General features: G+C 45.0%; 1 protein-coding gene across 1 annotated transcript; it reads right to left on the bottom strand.

The window, feature by feature from the left end:
- Positions 1-265: 265 nt before the first annotated feature.
- Positions 266-19,122, bottom strand: LOC125248329 (tripartite motif-containing protein 16-like). The gene is made up of 7 exons (XM_048160070.1): positions 18,983-19,122; positions 16,328-16,910; positions 16,032-16,127; positions 12,271-12,504; positions 1,958-2,105; positions 1,811-1,870; positions 266-1,690 (listed from the first exon to the last, which is right to left on the bottom strand). The coding sequence occupies exons 2-7, from the start codon at positions 16,883-16,885 to the stop codon at positions 1,149-1,151; spliced, it is 1,638 nt and encodes a 545-aa protein (XP_048016027.1). The 5' UTR covers positions 16,886-16,910; positions 18,983-19,122; the 3' UTR covers positions 266-1,148.
- Positions 19,123-19,159: the final 37 nt, after the last annotated feature.

Raw genomic sequence — 19,159 nt, 5'->3', positions numbered from 1 at the left:
AAGTAGCTACAAAACAAGATTTTGTTTCACCGGGCCTGTTACAACTTACAGGAGTAGAAACACTCTGTACACACACACACACACAGATTTTTGTTGAATATGATTTGCTTTACAGCTGAACAGCAGAGTGGATCTATTACAGAGGTTGAATCGCTTATGTAGTGGAGAAATAAGTTTAATTTCTCTTGAAATCAAATACTTCCTGGTTCTCAGCACATAAACAAAATGGGCTTAAAGAAGAGAGAGAGAAAGAAACAGTGAAAGAGAAATAAAATGTTTATTTTCCTCATATTATCAACTGGTGAACATTGTAATTATTAAATTTAGACATTTACAATACTTTTAGAATCAATACTTAAGTCCACAATTGAAAATCATGAAAGTGGATTATCTTGCCCATAATTGATCACAGCTGACATTTGATTTTTTTTTTTATCAATTTTTGACGATTTAATGTAAAATGCTAAATATTGTGAATCTAGTTGAATTGCAATTTAGAATATTTAATGAGAATTAAAGTAACATTTAGTTAAATCATTGAATACAGACAAATTAAATGGCAAAATCTCGGTCAAAAAAATACATTTGAATTAAATTATACACAGGTCTAAATTTTAACTGAAGGAATGTCATTACAGTAACAGACTATAAACTGAGATTAAAATGACTGAACTTATTGGCCTACATGTTAAGATAAATCATAAAGATGTCTGAAATGTGCCATAAACAAATGATTTCATGAATTATAATAAATTATAAAAAGCTTTTTTTTTTTTTGCACCAATTAAAATGAGGCTTCTTACCTCAAGGATCTCAAAATAACACTTTGAAATAAAAACAACCATCATTCAAATCTAAATCAATTATTTTAACTACAAATATTCATACAAATCTTTAATATCAAAAATAAAACAAATGTACTAATCAGTTATCTATCTAAAAAAATGTAACCTCAAAACTGATGGAATAAATGTCAAAAATATTGATTTTTAGATTATTAAATTATGATTAATCAGAGCATAACCATTTAATAAATGTTAGAGAAGAGATTTAATGTGGAAAAAAGTGGTGGAAATTTACCCTGTGCTACACTCTACATACTGACCTCTTGCATTTGTGAATAATTCAGGTAATTTATGGTATATAGATTATGTTTTTATAATTGGTCTTTTTTTATGCTCTATGATCCAGATAGATGAATCACCTCCAACCCTAAAAGCAGGGTATAAGGGTTCAGTGAAAGTGGTCTGGACTCTGTGAAGGAGAGTCATTGTGTCAGAGACGCTGTAGAAGGACAGAGTTCCTGCTCTGTGATCCAGATACACTCCTATTCTAGAGGCAGCAGGGATACGGACCTTTATTTTAGCATGTATGAAACCGAAATGATGCTGATAATAGCCCAATCTCCATGATTTTTTGTTGAAACCAAGTGCACAGTAATCAGAACTTCCTTTACGTCCAATTCCCTTATAACAAACTCCTACAGCCCATTCATCCCCACTGCACTCGACCTCCCAGTAACAGCGACCGTACAAACCCTGTCTAGACAAGATGTAGGGACGTTCATTAAATCGCTCAGGTTGATCAGGATATTGCTGAGCTTTATCTGAAGCTGATATTTTCCTGTTCTCTTCTGTCAGTTTGAGGTGTTTGTGTGCTGTATTTAGATCCAGGTGAAGTTCAAAGGAATCTGAAGAGGAGGAATGGACAAAAAACAAATTTTGAACAAAGTAAACTTTTATTCCAAAATGGTCACATTGTAACAGATGATACTTATCATTTAATAATTTGCCTTAAAGAAACCACTTACACTGCAAAAAATCATTCTGTGTCTTTGGTTCTGGAGGATTTGCAACGTAGACATTTGACACTGAAGAGACAAAACAAGCATACAATTAATTTATGGTTGATTCCTATTACGCAAAAATGACAATACAATATATCAAAATATTCAGACCTTCTCTGGATATTCTGTCCGTTTGCTGTTGACAGACGTCCTCCAAAACCTCCTTAAACATTGAGAGTGAAATGTCTTTAAAAGACAGATGAGAGTGTTGAGTGAAGCTGTCTTCAAATGTGGGTAAAACACACACAGACTGACAGCTCTGAAATGAGACAAATACAGTACTACATGTAAAAGAGATTTAAAAATGTGAAACAGTGAGTAATTATAGAAACGTGGTATATAGTGATGAAATGACTAGGGTGCAGTGGTCAGCAAACATTACTTTCATAACAAACAAGCATGTTTATTTTATCACTTCTGTTGGTAAAACAACACACTACAGCTTGTGAACAAGTGTGCCACATAAGTCCTGAAAAGTGAAGCCAAAACGTTTCGATCACCCCCAGGTGGCTGGACCCAGTATAGGTCATAAATCCCACCCTCTCCATCTAATCTAATGGTTAGAGGGACAAACTAAACAATTAAATTACACTTCTAAAGAGGATTTCTGTCGTTTTATATAGTTTTTATCACACTGATGTAAGTTCAAGTGTTCGTTTTTTTAAATATGTTAGGTTTTAGTTAGTTATTTGATGCTATAAAAACAGGAGTGTGACGTCATGATTGAGATTGACAGTTTCTCTGAGCGAACTGAGGAGCCAGTGGACTACACTTTTAACTTTTAATCTGTGGTTAGTAGTTGTATTTACCTTATTTTAATTCAGGCCTCTTGTCGTACTGCAATCAGCAAACATCAAAACTGGAGCAGTCAGGCTTCTCAAAAAAGGTTCAGGGGCATGTGCTTGTGATTGACTCTGCGGGAGTGTGAGCGAGACCTTGATACTACGGCCGCACTTCGGTCACTACTGCGCAGAATCGGCGCAGACTTAGGTGAGAGCTCCATGAACTGAACTACATTTACAAGACAATGATGTGCTAAATTTTTTCGCATACAGATGACAATGTTGTCAAAATGATCCCCGTTCACATGGTTCTGTGAAAATGACTAAAAATTCTGTATTATGCAGCCAGACCAGTAGTTAGTGATGTCAACACTACATGTCACGGTTGATCAATCCGCTGTCTCATTCTGGTGTCTGTGTGTTTGTGTGGGTGTGTCTGGTTGATTGTTCTGTGTGGGCGTCGCCGCTGATTGTTGATCAGCGGCAGCTGTGTGCAATCATTATCTGCCTATTTAACACCTTGTCTTTCGTCTCGTGTTTGTCAGATCGTTGTTTGGAATCCTGGTGTTGTGTCCTGTGCTCTCTCGTGTTTGTTTGTTCCCCGGAGTGGATTACCTCGTCGTTGTTTCCTGTTCCTGTTCTCCGTCGGACTCTCACTTTGGATTGCACTCACGGATTCGGACGCACGGACTCACGGGCTCACGACACCATCTCACCTCACCACAGGATTTCCAGCTGCCCATCGAAGTCCCTGCGTCACCACTCTCCTGCTACTGCACTTGCATCTGTCATTCTTTCCGTGACAGAACAATCTGACCAACTATGGATGCAGCAAGTTCAGCAGCGTTGACGGAGTTCATCAATCACAGCATTTCTCGTATGGATCAACAATAGGAGAGTATCTCTTCAACCAGACGCGCTGTTCAAGCGCTGGTGACGCAGGTGTCCGAGCTCTCCCAGCAGCTTCAAGAACTTCGCGCTCCCACTGCGCTGCCCACGCCGCCGATTCCCCCCACACCTCCGGAGCGAATGGACCAGCCAGAGCCACGCCTCCCGGTTCCGCAGACCTACGCTGGTGAGCCGAACTTTTGCAGAGCCTTCTTGACCAGATGTTCCATGCATTTCTCATTGCAGCCACGCACATTTGAAAGAGAAGAATCCAAGGTGGCGTTCGTACTGACGCTTTTGACTGGTCAGGCTGCTTTGTGGGGAACGGCGGTGTGGGAGAACCAGGACCCGTGCTGCGCCTCGTTCCAGGCACTCGCCGCCGAGATGAAGAGGGTGTTTGACCGTGCGGTGGCGGGCAAGGACGCCGCTCGACAACTCACTGAGCTCAGACAAGGAAATCGCACGGTCGCCGAATACTCTATTGAGTTCCGCACCCTGGCGGCGGAGTGCCGATGGAACGAGGAGGCGCAGTGGGATGTATTCCTGCATGGGTTGGCCGACCGTGTCCACAGAGAGATCTACGTGTTGGACCTTCCTCAAACCCTCAATGGACTCATCGATCTCGCCTTACGAGTGGATGCTCGCCTTCAGCGGCTGGAGCGTCTTGCTCTTCCCAGTCCTGTTTCCCGTGGAGCGGAGGGACGGTCGGCCAGCTCAGCGGACACGGTCGGCCCTTCATCCGATCCTGAACCCATGCAGGTAGGGAGAGCTCGGCTTTCCCGGGAGGAGAGAGAAAGGCGGAGATCCCAGGGATTATGTTTGTACTGCGGCGGAACGGGCCACTTCCTACGGTCATGTCCAGTAAAAAGACCAAGCCCTGTAGTAATGAAGAGGCTACTATCGGGTGGGATCTCCGCCGAGAAGTCCTCACCATCCACTCTCCTTCCGGTAAGACTGAGATGGGCCACACACAACCTCACCTGCCAGGCACTCCTAGACTCTGGGGCTGAGGGGAACTTCATGGACACCGGCTTTGCACGCAACAACAACTTACCCACCATTCTACTCAACCAGCAGATCACAGTCAACGCACTCAACGGACAACGGCTCCCCAACATTTCTCAGTCTACCGATTCCATTACTCTCGTCACGTCTGGCAACCACACCGAAAGCATCAAGTTTCTTCTCATGGACTCCCCACTGGCACCCATTGTACTCGGACACCCTTGGCTCACTGAACACAACCCCAAGGTCGACTGGCAGCAGCACTCCATCACGGAGTGGAGCACTCATTGTCACAGGTCTTGTCTTTTGTCTGCTTGTTCCACTGTGTCTGCTTCTGTGTTACAGGAAGAGGCGGTGGATTTGTCAAACGTGCCCACGGAGTACTTGGATCTGAAGGAAGTGTTCAGTAAGTCCCGTGCTGCTTCTCTTCCTCCGCACCGTCCCTACGACTGTGCTATAGATTTAGTGCCCGGTAAGTCTCCGCCTAAAGGCAAATTATACTCTCTGTCCGCTCCCGAGAGGGAGGCCATGGAGAAATATATTTCTGATTCTCTGGCAGCGGGGTTCATCCGTCCTTCCTCTTCTCCAGCGGGGGCGGGGTTCTTTTTTGTGGGGAAGAAGGATGGTTCCTTGCGACCTTGTATTGATTACCGAGGGCTGAATAACATCACGGTAAAGAATACTTATCCTTTGCCGTTGATGTCTTCAGCCTTTGAGAGGTTGCAAGGAGCATCCGTTTTCACTAAATTGGACTTAAGAAACGCTTATCATTTGGTTCGCATCAGGAAGGGGGATGAATGGAAGACCGCTTTTAACACCCCTAGGGGGCACTTTGAATACTTGGTCATGCCCTTCGGGCTGTCCAACTCCCCGGCGGTCTTCCAGGCACTCGTCAATGACGTGTTGAGAGATATGGTCGACCAGTTCATTTATGTCTACCTGGATGACATATTGATTTTTTTCTTCATCTCTCCAGGAACATGTGCAACACGTCAGACGGGTGCTTCAACGTCTGTTAGAGAATGGGCTTTTTGTCAAGGCGGAGAAATGCGATTTTCATGCACAGTCTGTTTCTTTCCTAGGGTACATCGTCTCGTCTGAGGGAGTGCGCATGGATCCTGACAAGGTTAAGGCTATGGTGGATTGGCCAAGTCCAGATTCCCGTAAGGCCCTACAGAGGTTTCTGGGGTTCGCCAATTTTTACCGGCGGTTTATTCGCAATTTCAGCCAACTAGCCACGCCTCTGACTGCCTTGACCTCCCCCAGAACGATGTTTAGGTGGTCCGATGCAGCGGAGGCTGCATTTACCAAACTGAAGAGTCGCTTCGTTTCGGCTCCCATTCTCATTGCCCCTGATTCCTCACGTCAGTTCGTGGTGGAGGTCGACGCGTCAGAGGTGGGGGTAGGTGCAGTGTTATCTCAGCGTTCTCCCACAGACGATAAGATGCACCCTTGCGCGTATTTTTCTCATCGTTTGTCTCCCGCCGAACGCAATTACGACATTGGTAACAGAGAGTTGTTGGCAGTCAAATTAGCGTTGGAAGAGTGGCGACATTGGTTGGAAGGTTCTGGGGTACCTTTTATCGTTTGGACGGATCACAAGAACTTAGAGTATATCCGATCAGCTAAAAGACTTAACTCCAGGCAGGCTCGGTGGGCACTTTTTTTTCGGACGATTTGATTTTTCTCTCTCGTACCGCCCGGGCTCCAAGAACATCAAGCCCGATTCTTTATCTCGCATTTTTGACCCTTCCGAACGCCCGTCTACTCCCGAGTGTATTCTTCCTGAGACATTAGTGGTCTCCACTCTTACATGGGAGGTCGAATCGAAGGTCTTGGTGGCCTTAGAAGGGGTAACGCCTCCGCCCGGTTGCCCACCGAATCGTTTATTTGTGCCGGAGAAGTTGAGGTCCTGCGTTATCAAATGGGGTCACTGTTCCAACGTAGCTTGTCATCCAGGGGTTAATCGTACCAGGTTTTTGGTTAAGCAACGATTCTGGTGGCCTGCCATGGCTCGTGACATTCGCAGTTTTGTTTTGGCTTGCTCGGTTTGCGCCACTGGTAAGACTTCCAACCGACCCCCAGATGGGTTACTCCAACCGCTGTCTGTCCCTTCGAGACCCTGGTCCCACATCGCGCTAGATTTTGTCACCGCCCTCCCACCCTCTCAGGGGTACACGGTCGTTTTGACCGTAGTGGACCGGTTCTCGAAGGCGACTCATTTCATTCCCTTAACCAAATTACCCTCTGCTAAGGAGACAGCGGTAACTGTCGTTGACCACATCTTTCGGTTACATGGCCTCCCGGTAGATGTGGTGTCCGACAGGGGTCCCCAATTTGTGTCCAAATTTTGGCGAGAGTTTTGTAGATTACTGGGGGCGACTGTCAGTCTTTCATCTGGGTTCCATCCCCAGACCAATGGTCAAACCGAGAGAGCCAACCAAGATTTAGAGAGAATGTTGCGATGTTTGGCTTCCAAGAATCCTTCCTCCTGGAGCCAACAACTCTCTATGATTGAGTACGCACATAATTCGTTACCAGTGTCTTCCACGGGCCTCTCACCGTTTGAAGGTAGTGTAGGTTACCAGCCACCTGTTTTTCCCAGTCTGGAATCCGAAGTCGCGGTCCCCTCCGCTCACGCCTTTGTCCAGAGGTGCCACCGCACTTGGAGTAGAGCCCGTGAGACTCTTCTGCAGGTGAGGGCGCGCACCAAGGCTAAGACTGATCGCCACCGGTCGAAGCCTCCCGTATACGTCGTGGGTCAAAAAGTGTGGCTTTCTACCAAGAATATTCCGCTCCGCTCCGTTTCTAACAAGTTAGCTCCCAAATTTATCGGCCCGTTCCCTGTCACCAAGATCATTAGTCCGGTGGCAGTCCGACTCAGACTTCCTCCAGCGTACAGGAGAATTCATTCCGCCTTTCATGTCTCCAAAATTAAACCTGTGTTTCATTCACATCTTAATCCACCCACTCCGGTTCCCCCACCGCCGCGACTCGTAGATGGGGAACCCACTTATTCGGTCTATCGTATTCTGGACTCAAGGCGGAGGGGACGTGGATTCCAGTACTTGGTGGACTGGGTAGGTTACGGTCCGGAGGAGAGAAGTTGGGTTCCTGCTAGGGACATCCTGGATCACTCCCTTATCGATGATTACAATCGACAGGTAGGTGGTTCTGGGAACGCCGTGAGGCGTTCCTAGGAGGGAGGGTACTGTCACGGTTGATCAATCCGCTGTCTCATTCTGGTGTCTGTGTGTTTGTGTGGGTGTGTCTGGTTGATTGTTCTGTGTGGGCGTCGTCGCTGATTGTTGATCAGCGGCAGCTGTGTGCAATCATTATCTGCCTATTTAACACCTTGTCTTTCGTCTCGTGTTTGTCAGATCGTTGTTTGGAATCCTGGTGTTGTGTCCTGTGCTCTCTCGTGTTTGTTTGTTCCCCGGAGTGGATTACCTCGTCGTTGTTTCCTGTTCCTGTTCTCCGTCGGACTCTCACTTTGGATTGCACTCACGGATTCGGACGCACGGACTCACGGGCTCACGACACCATCTCACCTCACCACAGGATTTCCAGCTGCCCATCGAAGTCCCTGCGTCACCACTCTCCTGCTACTGTCTCTTCTCGTTTTATGACTAACTCTGGTGTGAAGCTCTAATAAAGAGATTAACTTGCACTTGCATCTGTCATTCTTTCCGTGACACTACATGCATGAGCACATGTGCATTCTTGTGCAAAATGCGCATGCCTATAAAATTGTGATGTATCTATTCAGATAAACACATGTGAGACCGCATGGCTGATTTCTCTGGTCACTTTTTACTGACTAAATCTTCGAACACCAGCGCCAAGCGCGTCCCCAAAAAGACCCCGCCCCTTAGCTACGGAATCTCTACCGTGTCAAATGCAAAACTTGCAAGCATTCAATACATCACATTTACCCCCCCTTTTAAACAAAGGTACATTCATCTTCACCAGAATCTGCAAAAAAAAAAAACATACCACAACAAAATTATTACTGTTTCTACTAACAACATTATAACAACCCATTTTTTTTTTTTTTTTTTTTATAACAGTAACATGCCAGGACTACATTTACGACAATAACAGTCCTATCTGTAGCTATTGCAAAAGTGTCTGCTTCATGTATTACAAGTCTAAACGTTTAGGTGGTTTTCTAATTCTGGAAGAGTGACGTGGACTCTGAGTAACCCCTGTAACCCCTCCACAGTCCCTTTGAGAAAACTCAGAAACTGCTTGTTTCTCCTCTTCTGGTTCACTGGGTTGAAAAGAAGTGTCCATCTCTGAGCAATCAGTCTCTTTAACAAGCTCATCCCCTACAAACCTGGGTCTCAACTGATCACCATGTCTCCTGAAAGTAACATCAGCATCTCGTCCCTGAACTTTGTAAGACACTGGCCCAGTTTGCTTTACTATCACACCTGGAACCCATTTGTTCCCACCTCCTGTGGTGTTACGAAGGTAAACCGCATCTTTTTCAGAAAAAGACCTCTCCACCGCTCGTTGGTCATGATAGAACTTTTGCAGATACTGCTTCTGGCGAACAGTGACAGCGACATCTGGATGAACATAATCCAGACGAGTGCGCACATGGTGGTTAAGGAAAAGATCCGCTGGTGATTGACCTGTAGTACAGTTTGGAGTAGTGCGATACTGCATCAGGAAAAGCGAGATCTTATCTTCCAAGTCCATTGTCAAATGAGCAAGTTACTTTATTCCGCTTTTAAATGTCTGCACATACCTTTCTGCCAGACCGTTGGTAGCAGGATGACCGGGAGCACTCGTTCAATGGAGAATAACATTTTGCTGCATGAAGTTTTTGAACTCCACATACGTAAATTGTGTTCCATTGTCTGTAACAATGTGCTCCGGCAGTCCATATGCTGCAAACAATCTCCTTAGTCTTGTGATGGTCGCTTGTGAGGTGAGGCTAGGCATTTTGAACACCTCCAACCACTTTGAATACGCATCCACAAGTATCATGAATGTGTGTCCCTGAAAAGGACGGCAAAGTCTATGTGTCCGGAATTATCACTCTGGTGCCCCAGAGCACACATCCTCTCTCTGCAGACAATTCATTTCTGCGTGAGTGATAAGCTTTCAAACTCTCGTCCACATCCATTGGCCAAACCTCCATTACATACTTCAGGACTTTGGATAACACCTTGTCTCGGTGTGTTACACGTGCCACCTGATCTGCATTCAGAGGAGCTTGTTCAAAATGTTCGGCGATTAAAGCATGAATATTCTCAGACACAGCCACTGTGCCTGCATCCATCATGTCAGATAAGAGAACCCATGAAAGACCATCCGCATTGCTGTGTTTCTCGGAAGGACAGTACTCAATATGGTAATCATAAGCTGAAAGAATGATTGCCCACCTCTGAATCCTGGCCGCTGCCATGGTGGGTAGACTTTTATGTTCTCCGAACAAAGTCAACAGAGGTTTATGGTCAGTTACCATCTTGAACTTCCTTTCCCACAGATATTGATGAAACTTTTTAAATCCAAAAATGAGCGCCAGTCCCTCTTTCTCAATTTGAGAGTACTTTTTCTCAGCAGGCGCAAGAGTTTGTGAGGCATAAGCCACTGGACGTTCCTCTCCAGTGGGCATGGTGTGTTGCAGAACCGCTCCAATTCCCTATGCTGACGAATCCCAGGCTAAGGTATTAAGGCATTTTGACTTCTTCACTCTCAAGCCATTCTCCTTGAGTCTTTGCAGCACTGCCTGTAGCCGCAGTAGATGTTCATGTTCTGTTCTTCCAGTGACCAGGAGATCATCAAGGTAAATGACAACATCAAGATCTTTCATGATGTTCTCCATAATTCTTTGAAAAATCGAGGGTGCTGAGCTGACACCTAATGGTAGCCTATTGTAGACAAATAATCCTCTGTGTGTGTTGATGGTCAACAGCTGTTTGGACTCGTCATCTAAAAGAACCTGCTGGTACGCTGAAGCTAGGTCTATTTTAGAAAACACAGTTCCTCCACTCAGTGTAGCCATCAACTCCTCAATCCGGGGTAATGGGTACGTTTCTGTAGTAGCTGCTTGATTCACGGTTAATTTATAGTCTCCACACAGTCTTATGGTTTTGTCTTTTTTAACCACCGGCACAATGGCTGCCCATTCACTGTGTTTTACAGGTGTGATTATTCCAGCCTTCTCCAGTCTGTCCAATTCCACGTCAACTTGAGCCTTCATGGAAAAAGGCAGTGGGCAAGCTTTACAAAAACGTGGGGAAATTTCAGGATTCACCAGTATCTTTGCCTTAATCCCACTGAGTGTGCCTAATTCCTCTTTGAACACCTCTGGGCACGAATCTAGCACCTCTTGAAGTGTCTTTGGTTGATGCACTTGACTGACATGTTTAATTTTTTTTGTTTTGTAGCCAATTTCTGCCACACAGAGCTGGCCCCTCCCCTTTTACTACAATTAAGGGTAGCAGTACACTCTGTCCTTCGTAGCTCACTTTCGCTTTAAACTGTCCCAATACAGGCATAATCTCACCTGTATAAGTCTTAAGTTTGACCCCTGTGACCTCTAGTGGCTCTGTTGGGAAGGCAGCTTGGAACAGTTTGTCAGATATGATGCTCACGGCTGCTCCAGTATCAATTTCCATCATTATTTCTTTGACATTTACCTTAAATGTCTCTGTGAATGACTTTTTGTCCTTCTCTTCACTTAACAGCGAAAACATGGGCAACTCAGCTTCCTCTGCCTCCACATACTTAGTGTTTTTGACAGTAAAACGTTTACTTTTTCCCATTTTTCCTCTGCATGCTCTTTTAATGTAACCAATTTTTCCACAATTATGGCACTTTGCCTCCTTGAAATGACACACCTGGGGGCTGTGATTTTTGCCATGACATCTGTAACACGTCTTCCCTCTCTGATCGGAATTGCGTGCTGCTCGTGCATCCACTTTATGCACTTCCCCCGGGCGCGAGTCATACCTTCTCAGTTGCTGCGTGTCTTTTTCTCAAACGCACATGCAAACGTCAGATTCGATTCTGACAACAGTCGTCAAGAGCACGCCCTTCAATGTGCTTCGTTCGGGTTACGGAAGCCGAGATTTTTTCAACAATGTAACCAAAGGAGTGTGTTTTTGGTTATGAGGGAAAGATGACCTTTTTCAGCTTCCCAAAGAACCCAGCATTAAGGGAACAGTGGATGAAGTTTGTTTTTCTGGGGAGTTGTGCATGTATGTTTGTTTGATCCCAGAATTTCGGTGATAAATGCTTTGTAAACAAGTCCCAGTTCTACACTGGATTTGCAGATCGTGGACGGTGAGTAACTGCAACAAATGTCTGTGTTTTGTTGGCAATCGGCACGCAAGTGCATATAATGTAAACAACACAAACATTTTTGTTCCCTTTTTATTTATAATTATGTCGCAGCTTGCGGGCGATCTCTACGCAAAAGCTGTGCATGCTCATGACTCTTTAGCTCTGCCCACATCAGGCACGCCTCCAGGAGCTAGGTTTTTTTTGGAAAGAGTCAGTACAGCGTATGTATCTTTTATAAATATGATAAAACTAAATACTAGATATGAGAGATATGAAGGATGCAATACTACTCTGCGGGTACTTAAGATTAACATGACATTGGTAGAAACTGTGTGTGTTATGTACCCTTTAACCTTCAAAAAAAAAGTGTTTTGGTGTACCACTTGAACACTATGGTGAGGCGGTTGTCATGTTGAGTGGAACAGCCCTAGAAATGACCTTTATTACCTTCAGACAATGGACCTGATCATCAGAAATCAGAAGTTTCTCAATCTTAGTTTGTCTTTTTCTGAGTTCTGTCAGCTCTTGATCCAGATGTTTGTGAAGTTCCTCTGCTCGATCTATTTCAGTCTTCTCCTGAGCTCTGATCTGCTCTTTAATCTCAGAGCGTTTCTTCTCAAGGGAGCAGATGAGCTCAATGAAAACCTCCTCAACATCCTCCATGGTCTCTAGCGCTGAACTCTGTTGGAGGTAGAAAGATGTGATCATGCAGATCATTGTGACTTGGTGCAATAGCCAAAATATATGTGAGCAATTCTTTTTTTTTCTATCGATCTCTAAATGTTCAAGCAGTCAAATTAAGCTGTTTCTGTTTGGTGTAAACGTACTTGGTTACCAATGTAACCTCGGTTCCCTTAGATACGGAACGGAGTACTGTGTCGTCTGCCGTTTAGGCAAGACGCAATGGGGAAACTCCTGTTTTCACCGATTCTGAAGCCTTTTTTAATCACGCAGTGAAAACTTCATGACCATTGGTTCATGGAGTTTAAGCAAATGAACCAATGGCGGCGTGGCAGAGCCGCACGAGCCAATGGCGAGCAAGCCCACTCGAGCCGGCCAAAATGGACAGGGTCTCGGGCTATATAAGCGGCCGTCTCACCTTAGCAAACTGATTAGACTGAAGCGATGGCATGAGGCGTCCTACGAATAGCACAGCAAATTACGCTGTACTTCCGTATCTAAGGGAACTGAGGTTATGTTAGTAACCGAGTACGTTCCCTTTCAATACTACACTCCGTATTGCGTCATCTGCTACTTAGGCAAGACGCAACAGGGATTATACAATCATGCCGTGCTATGAAGTGGGGATGACAGAGAATCTGAGCGGAGCACTGAGGAGGGCTTGCACGTATGCACATAACATAATGTATCACGGAAGATCGGGGACTTGAGGAAACTGTATTCTAGGAGCCCCTTTTGGCCTAGAGCATATAAAGGGAATGGGAAAAATATGTTATTACCCGGACTTTGGTCATGGCCATAAACTGACAAAGGTGGATGGCGAGGCCCAGCCAGCCGCCTCACAAATTTACGCGATGGACATGCCAGTGGACCATGCCCAAGAAGAGGCCATGCCCCTCATGGAGTGTGCTCTAACACCTATGGGGCACTGTAGGCCCAAGGAGGAGTAAGCGAGTGCTATAGCATCGACTATCCATCTGCATAATCTGGGCTTCGTGACAGGAAGACCTTTCGTATGGTCACAAAGTAGACAAAGAGTTGTTCAGACTGACGAAAAGAGGCGGAACGACTGATGTAAGTGCTCAGGACCCTGACTGGACAGAGTAGGTTCAACTCCTGATCATCCTGGGAAGGAGGAAGTGCAAAGAGAATGACCATCTGTGGATAGGACCTTCAGGACATATCCATGTCTTGGTTTCAGGACAACTTTTGAGTCGTTAGGCCCGAACGCCTGTAAATCTACCACTCACTTTACCAATGCTAAGGCTAGCAATAAGGTGGTTTTCAGCGTTAGAGGACATAAGTCAACAGTCTGGAGTTGTTCAAAGGGAGGACCCTTAAGGCCTCTGAGAACCAAAGACAGGTCCCACGTGGGAACCGTATGGGGGCGGGGAGGGTTCAGCCTCCTAGCCCCTTTTAGGAAACGAACAACAAGGTTTTTTCTTCCTATCGACTGAACTATTATGGGAGCATGAGAGGCCGCTATTGCTGCGACATAGACTTTAAGGGTAGGGGGAGTACAGCCCTTATCCATTAAGTCTTGAAGGAAAGACAATATCAGAGATATGTCACAAGAAAAATGGGTCTTTGTCCTGGGCTGTACACCAGGCAGCAAAGACTGACCATTTTAGAGAGTAGAGACATGTCATTGAAGGAGCTCTGGCTTGTGAGATAGTGTTCAGGACATCTTCAGGGAGGTTTGAAGGCTCCTGTCTAGAAGCCATACATGGAGATCCCACAGCTCGGGTTTGGGGTGCCAAATTGTCCCTCCTGCTTGGGAGAGGATGTCTCGTCTTAAGGGTATCGGCCATGGCTCCATGGACGACAGCTGAGACAGGTCCAAGAACCATGGTTGGCTCCTCCATAGGGGAGCCACCAGGAGGACCCTGTGGGCACCTTCCCTGATTTGTCTGTTAACCTGAGGAATCAGAGCAACCGGGAGAAAAGCATACAGGAGGAGGCTAGGCCAGTCATGGGCTAGCGCAACCTTAGTCTTCAAAAAATAAATTGGGCAACGAAAGTTGTCTTCTGAGGCGAAGAGGTTGACCTCTGCCCTCCCAAAGACATCCCAAATTTCCTGAACCGCAAGGGGGTGGAGCGACCATTCCTCCGAGGGAAGGTTGTTCAGGGACAACATGTCCGCCCCTTTGTTCAGTACATCCTGAACATGCGCTGCTCTGAGTGAGAGCAGGTTTTGCTGGGCCCATTCTAGGATTGTTCTTGCTAGAGTGAAAAGGGGCTTGGATGAGAGCCCACCCTGGTGATTTATGAAGGACACCACTGTCATATTGTCTGATCTGACCAGGACATAGTGTCCCACCAGGAGAGGGAGGAAAGATTGGAGAGCTTGATACACCGCCATCATTTCCAGATATGAAGCTTGCTTTCAATGCTCCTCCAGCACTCCCCAGCCGATTTTAAAAGCATCTGTGAAAACGAATTTCCTCTTGCACATCCTCCTTATAGCCACGCCCTGCTCGAACCAGCAGTGGTCCATCCAAGGAGCCAGGGTTGCAGCACATGCCTGATTCACTTTGAGCGAGCAGCGACCATGCTGCCAGGCTTGGGACGGGACCCGCGGTTTCAGCCAGAACTGTAGTGGGCGCATACGAAGTAGGCCCAACTGGCCGGCTGGTGATGCTGAGCCCATCAGACCTAGCATCCTCTGAAACGCTCTGAGCGGCAGAGAGGATCCGGGTGTGAAAGTTTCCACGAGCTGCTGAATGGCCAGGGATTGCTCTGGCGAGACTACGGCCCTCATGCAGGTCGAGTTGAAAATAATCCCCAGGAACGAGATACGTTGGCTGGGAGATAAAGCGCTCTTCAGAAAATTGACCCTGAGCCCCTAGCACTCCAAGTGGCTGAGGAGGAGGGATCTGTGTGCCACTAGCTCCGCCTCCAACTGAGCCAGGACGAGCCAGTCGTCAAGGTAGTTGAGTATGCGTACGCCCATCTGCCTCAGAGGGGAGAGGGTCGCATCCATGCACTTCGTAAAGTTGCTTCAATGCTCATTGATCAGCTCACCGCTCTTGCTGCTGCAGAGCGGTGAGCTGATCAATGGCGAATTCAAGCTGCTTGCAGGAAGAAGGTGGCTTTAAGTCTCAGGATCAACGAAGAGATGTGATCTGCGTCGCTGAAGGAGAATGAATCAGTATGCCAAGGCGAGACAGCGTCATTGGTTTGTTTACTTAAACTCCACAAACCAATGGCCGTGCAGTTTTAACTGTGTGATTAAAAAAGGCTTCAGAATCGGTGAAAACAGGAGTTTCCCCGTTGCGTCTTGCCTAAGCGGCAGACGACGCAGTACAGAGTGTAGTATCAGAAGGGAACAAGTGTATGTCAGGCTCCAAAATGGACTGAAGTCTCAATAAGAACACCATGACTTCTATGTCACTACTTTTTAGCATTTTTTAAATCATTTTTGAAGCTTAAAACCCATTGGTCACTGTATATCTTTACTTAATCTAAAAGATCTACTTTTATGTGTCAAAAAACTTTAAACGTAAAGAGGACGTAAAGAAACATACTGTAAGAAGCTTCACCGCTTCAACGAGGTCCAGCTGACCTCTCTCTCGCTCCTGGATCAGCTTCTGACACTCCTCTTTTATCTCCTTTATCTCTTTCTGAGGATGTTAACATACAAAATTAATAAAACATTAATAGACAAAAATATACACCTTTCCAGTCTGGTAAATAGGTGTAACAAGGTGAATTGAAATTACTGTCTAAATAAAAGTAATATAATACAAAAATAATAAAAAATAATAACAATAACAATTATAATTAAAATATTTTATGCATGTTTTATTATTGTTGAAATTACCTTTTTACTAGTCCATTCTGAATCCACAGACACCACACTGTGTCCTTTGTGATTGTCAGTACACAAACAACAAATGCACTGATGATCATCCTGACAATAAATCTCCAGAAGTTTCCCATGACTAAGGCAGATGTTCTCCTGAATGTTTCTGGAAGCTTGGACTAGTTTGTGCTTCATAAACGCAGGAGATTCATAGTGAGGCTGCAGGTGAGTTTGACAGAAGGAAGCCAAGCACTGCAGACAGGACTTTACAGCTCTGTTCTTCTCTGTAGTGCAAACATCACACTCCACAGCAGCCGTTTGTAGGGACGTCTTCTGCAGCTTCGCCATCATCTCAGCTATCAGAGTGTTCTTCTTCAGTAGAGGTCTCTGACTGAAGCTCTCTCTGCATTGGGGACAGTGGTACGGTGGCCCCTGCTCCTTCTGGCCCCAGCAGTCAGTAATACAGCTCATACAGTAACTGTGTCCACAGGGAATCGTCACCGGCTCCTTCAGCCCATCCAAACAGACTGGACAGCTGAACTGATCTGCATACTGACTCGCTACAGAATCTGCCATTTCCGCTTCTGTTCTGTAATAAGAGCTGTTTTGCCAAGAAAAGCAACATTAATTGTCAAATGCCAAATTTCACTGAAGTGAAAGTATGGATACTGCCAAGATTTTACATATAATCAACATTAACATGAGAGAAGCTTGGGAATACATCATGGCACATTGCAATCTGTGTAGTGCTCGCCATATTTTTGGACTCTCTGGAGCAAACAGTAGCTGCATTCCAATTCAGAGGCTGCATCCTTTGAAGGCTGTGTTCAAAGGCCGAATGAATCACAGCAACGAAGTCTGTCCAAATTTGAAGGCTACTTCAAATGTGTTGTCAAAATGCATCTATTGTTTCCCATGCAATGACAGATCCAACAGATGGACCATTTGTGGCCTAGCCTACCTAGGGGGTTTTGGACATGGGACAAGCTGACCCACATGATGCAAGGCAACATCTTACCAGAGAAAACAGCTGGTAGTAGCTGAGGTCTGGCAGCAAGAGGAGCCAGAGAGATGTACAAAGGCAGTCTTGCAGTCCAGACAAGGACATTGGACTAAATGCGAAAACCTGGAGCAACAAAAGCTCACCTGGAAGGATCTTTGGGAGATGGAAGGAAGCAGACTGAGCTTCATTATCAGAGCCACCTACGATGTTCTTCCCACACCCAAGAACCTAAACCAGTGGATTGGAGAAGATTCATCATGTCCTCTATGTCAAACCCTAGAAACGCTAAGGCACAACCTTGTTGGATGCAAAACGAGTCTTTCCCAAGACCATTATACCTGGAGACACAGGAATTGGCAGTTATCCTGAAAGGAAGGAAAACCACCATCAATGCCCTCTCTCCTCCAAAGCCTGGATTCTCAAAATCCACTGCCTTTAGAAGAGCAGGACAACTTCCAGGGAAGCCAATTACAAAAATGGAATCGACCCTGCTGGACGCTGCCTGGGACTGGAAAATGCACTACTGCGGTAAAAAATGCGGTACTCTACTGCTATTCCTGTTGTTCCCGGATGTGCAATGTTGAATTTTCTATCAAATTTGAACCACTGAACTTGTGGAAGCAAATTTGTAAAGCGAAATAAAATGGAACAAATCTTGTCTGTTGAATTGGTTGTATTTTTAAACAGAAAGAATGAAATCTGAAAGGTGAAATTTGATTAATTAATTTTTAATAATGAAAAAGTGTGTGAAATGTTTTTGATTGAAATATTCACAGCGTAAATATACAACTGTGTTGAATTTCAGCCCATAAAAATGCAAGCCCTAAAAATATGGTTAATACAATGTTTTTTTTTTTTTGTTTGTTTGTTTTTTTAATTAGTGCAATTCAACAAGCTTTTTTGTTTCAAAAACATTTGTCATTAGTTTACTTCCATAGGCTCCTGCTCCATATACTCTACAAACACAAGTAGGGGTGGGGTTAGGATTAGGCAATCAAGTAGCGACTTCAACAAGGGGGGTAATAGTTTGGCAGGGGGTCCACAACACCGGTACTCGGCTCTCAACAAGCTGCAGCAAATAACCTTTCCAGATGTGTTTTTCCTTCCTTATGTGTGGTGTGAGTGCTTGCAGTACAATGTATATTAATGTATCTGTAATATATTATGAATCTATAAATACCACGTTTTGTTGAAGTTGATTACGTTAACAGGTTTCACTTCCACTTTCACCTTAATTCCTTTGTGTTGCTTCCATGATAAAGAGATGAAAAAACCACATGCTTTCAGAAAATCATGTGATCAATGAAAAATGAAGTCATGTGAATGCTTCCCTTTTAGCTGGTGAAGTGAATTTACATATTGTAGAGTTAACAAAAGTTATCATGAGCATTGTAATGTTTGAAGCAGATGTCATAACAGTCAGTAGACTGGGAAGATTTTAAAATGGCAGTTCATTCATGGGTTTCCCAACAGCATCATGAGCTTAAGAAACACTATCCACCTAATGGACTCCATACGATCGGACTTCGCTCACAATGATTTTGAGAAACACAGCCCAGGCCCATTACAAGTTAAAGGAATATAAACACTCTGTACACACAGATGAACTAATACATACAAAGCAGACAACAAGATAAAGTCATAATTTTTGGATCTTATTAAGTTCTTACCTTGACAGAAATAATTCTCAAATATGATGTGCTTTGCCCAGAAGAACAGTGCGTGGTACTATTACAGTGATTGAATCACCAGTGGGGAAATATGTTTCATATACTTCTGTTTTTCAGTGAGTACGTAAACAAAATGGGGCTGTCTCAAAGCAGACAGTGATAATGAAACAGTGAGAG

This window comes from Megalobrama amblycephala, linkage group LG16 (genome assembly GCF_018812025.1).
Source record: "Megalobrama amblycephala isolate DHTTF-2021 linkage group LG16, ASM1881202v1, whole genome shotgun sequence".
Classification (NCBI taxonomy): domain Eukaryota; kingdom Metazoa; phylum Chordata; class Actinopteri; order Cypriniformes; family Xenocyprididae; genus Megalobrama; species Megalobrama amblycephala.
Note: the sequence above shows the minus strand (reverse complement) of the source record. Positions and strands in the feature narration are given on the sequence as shown.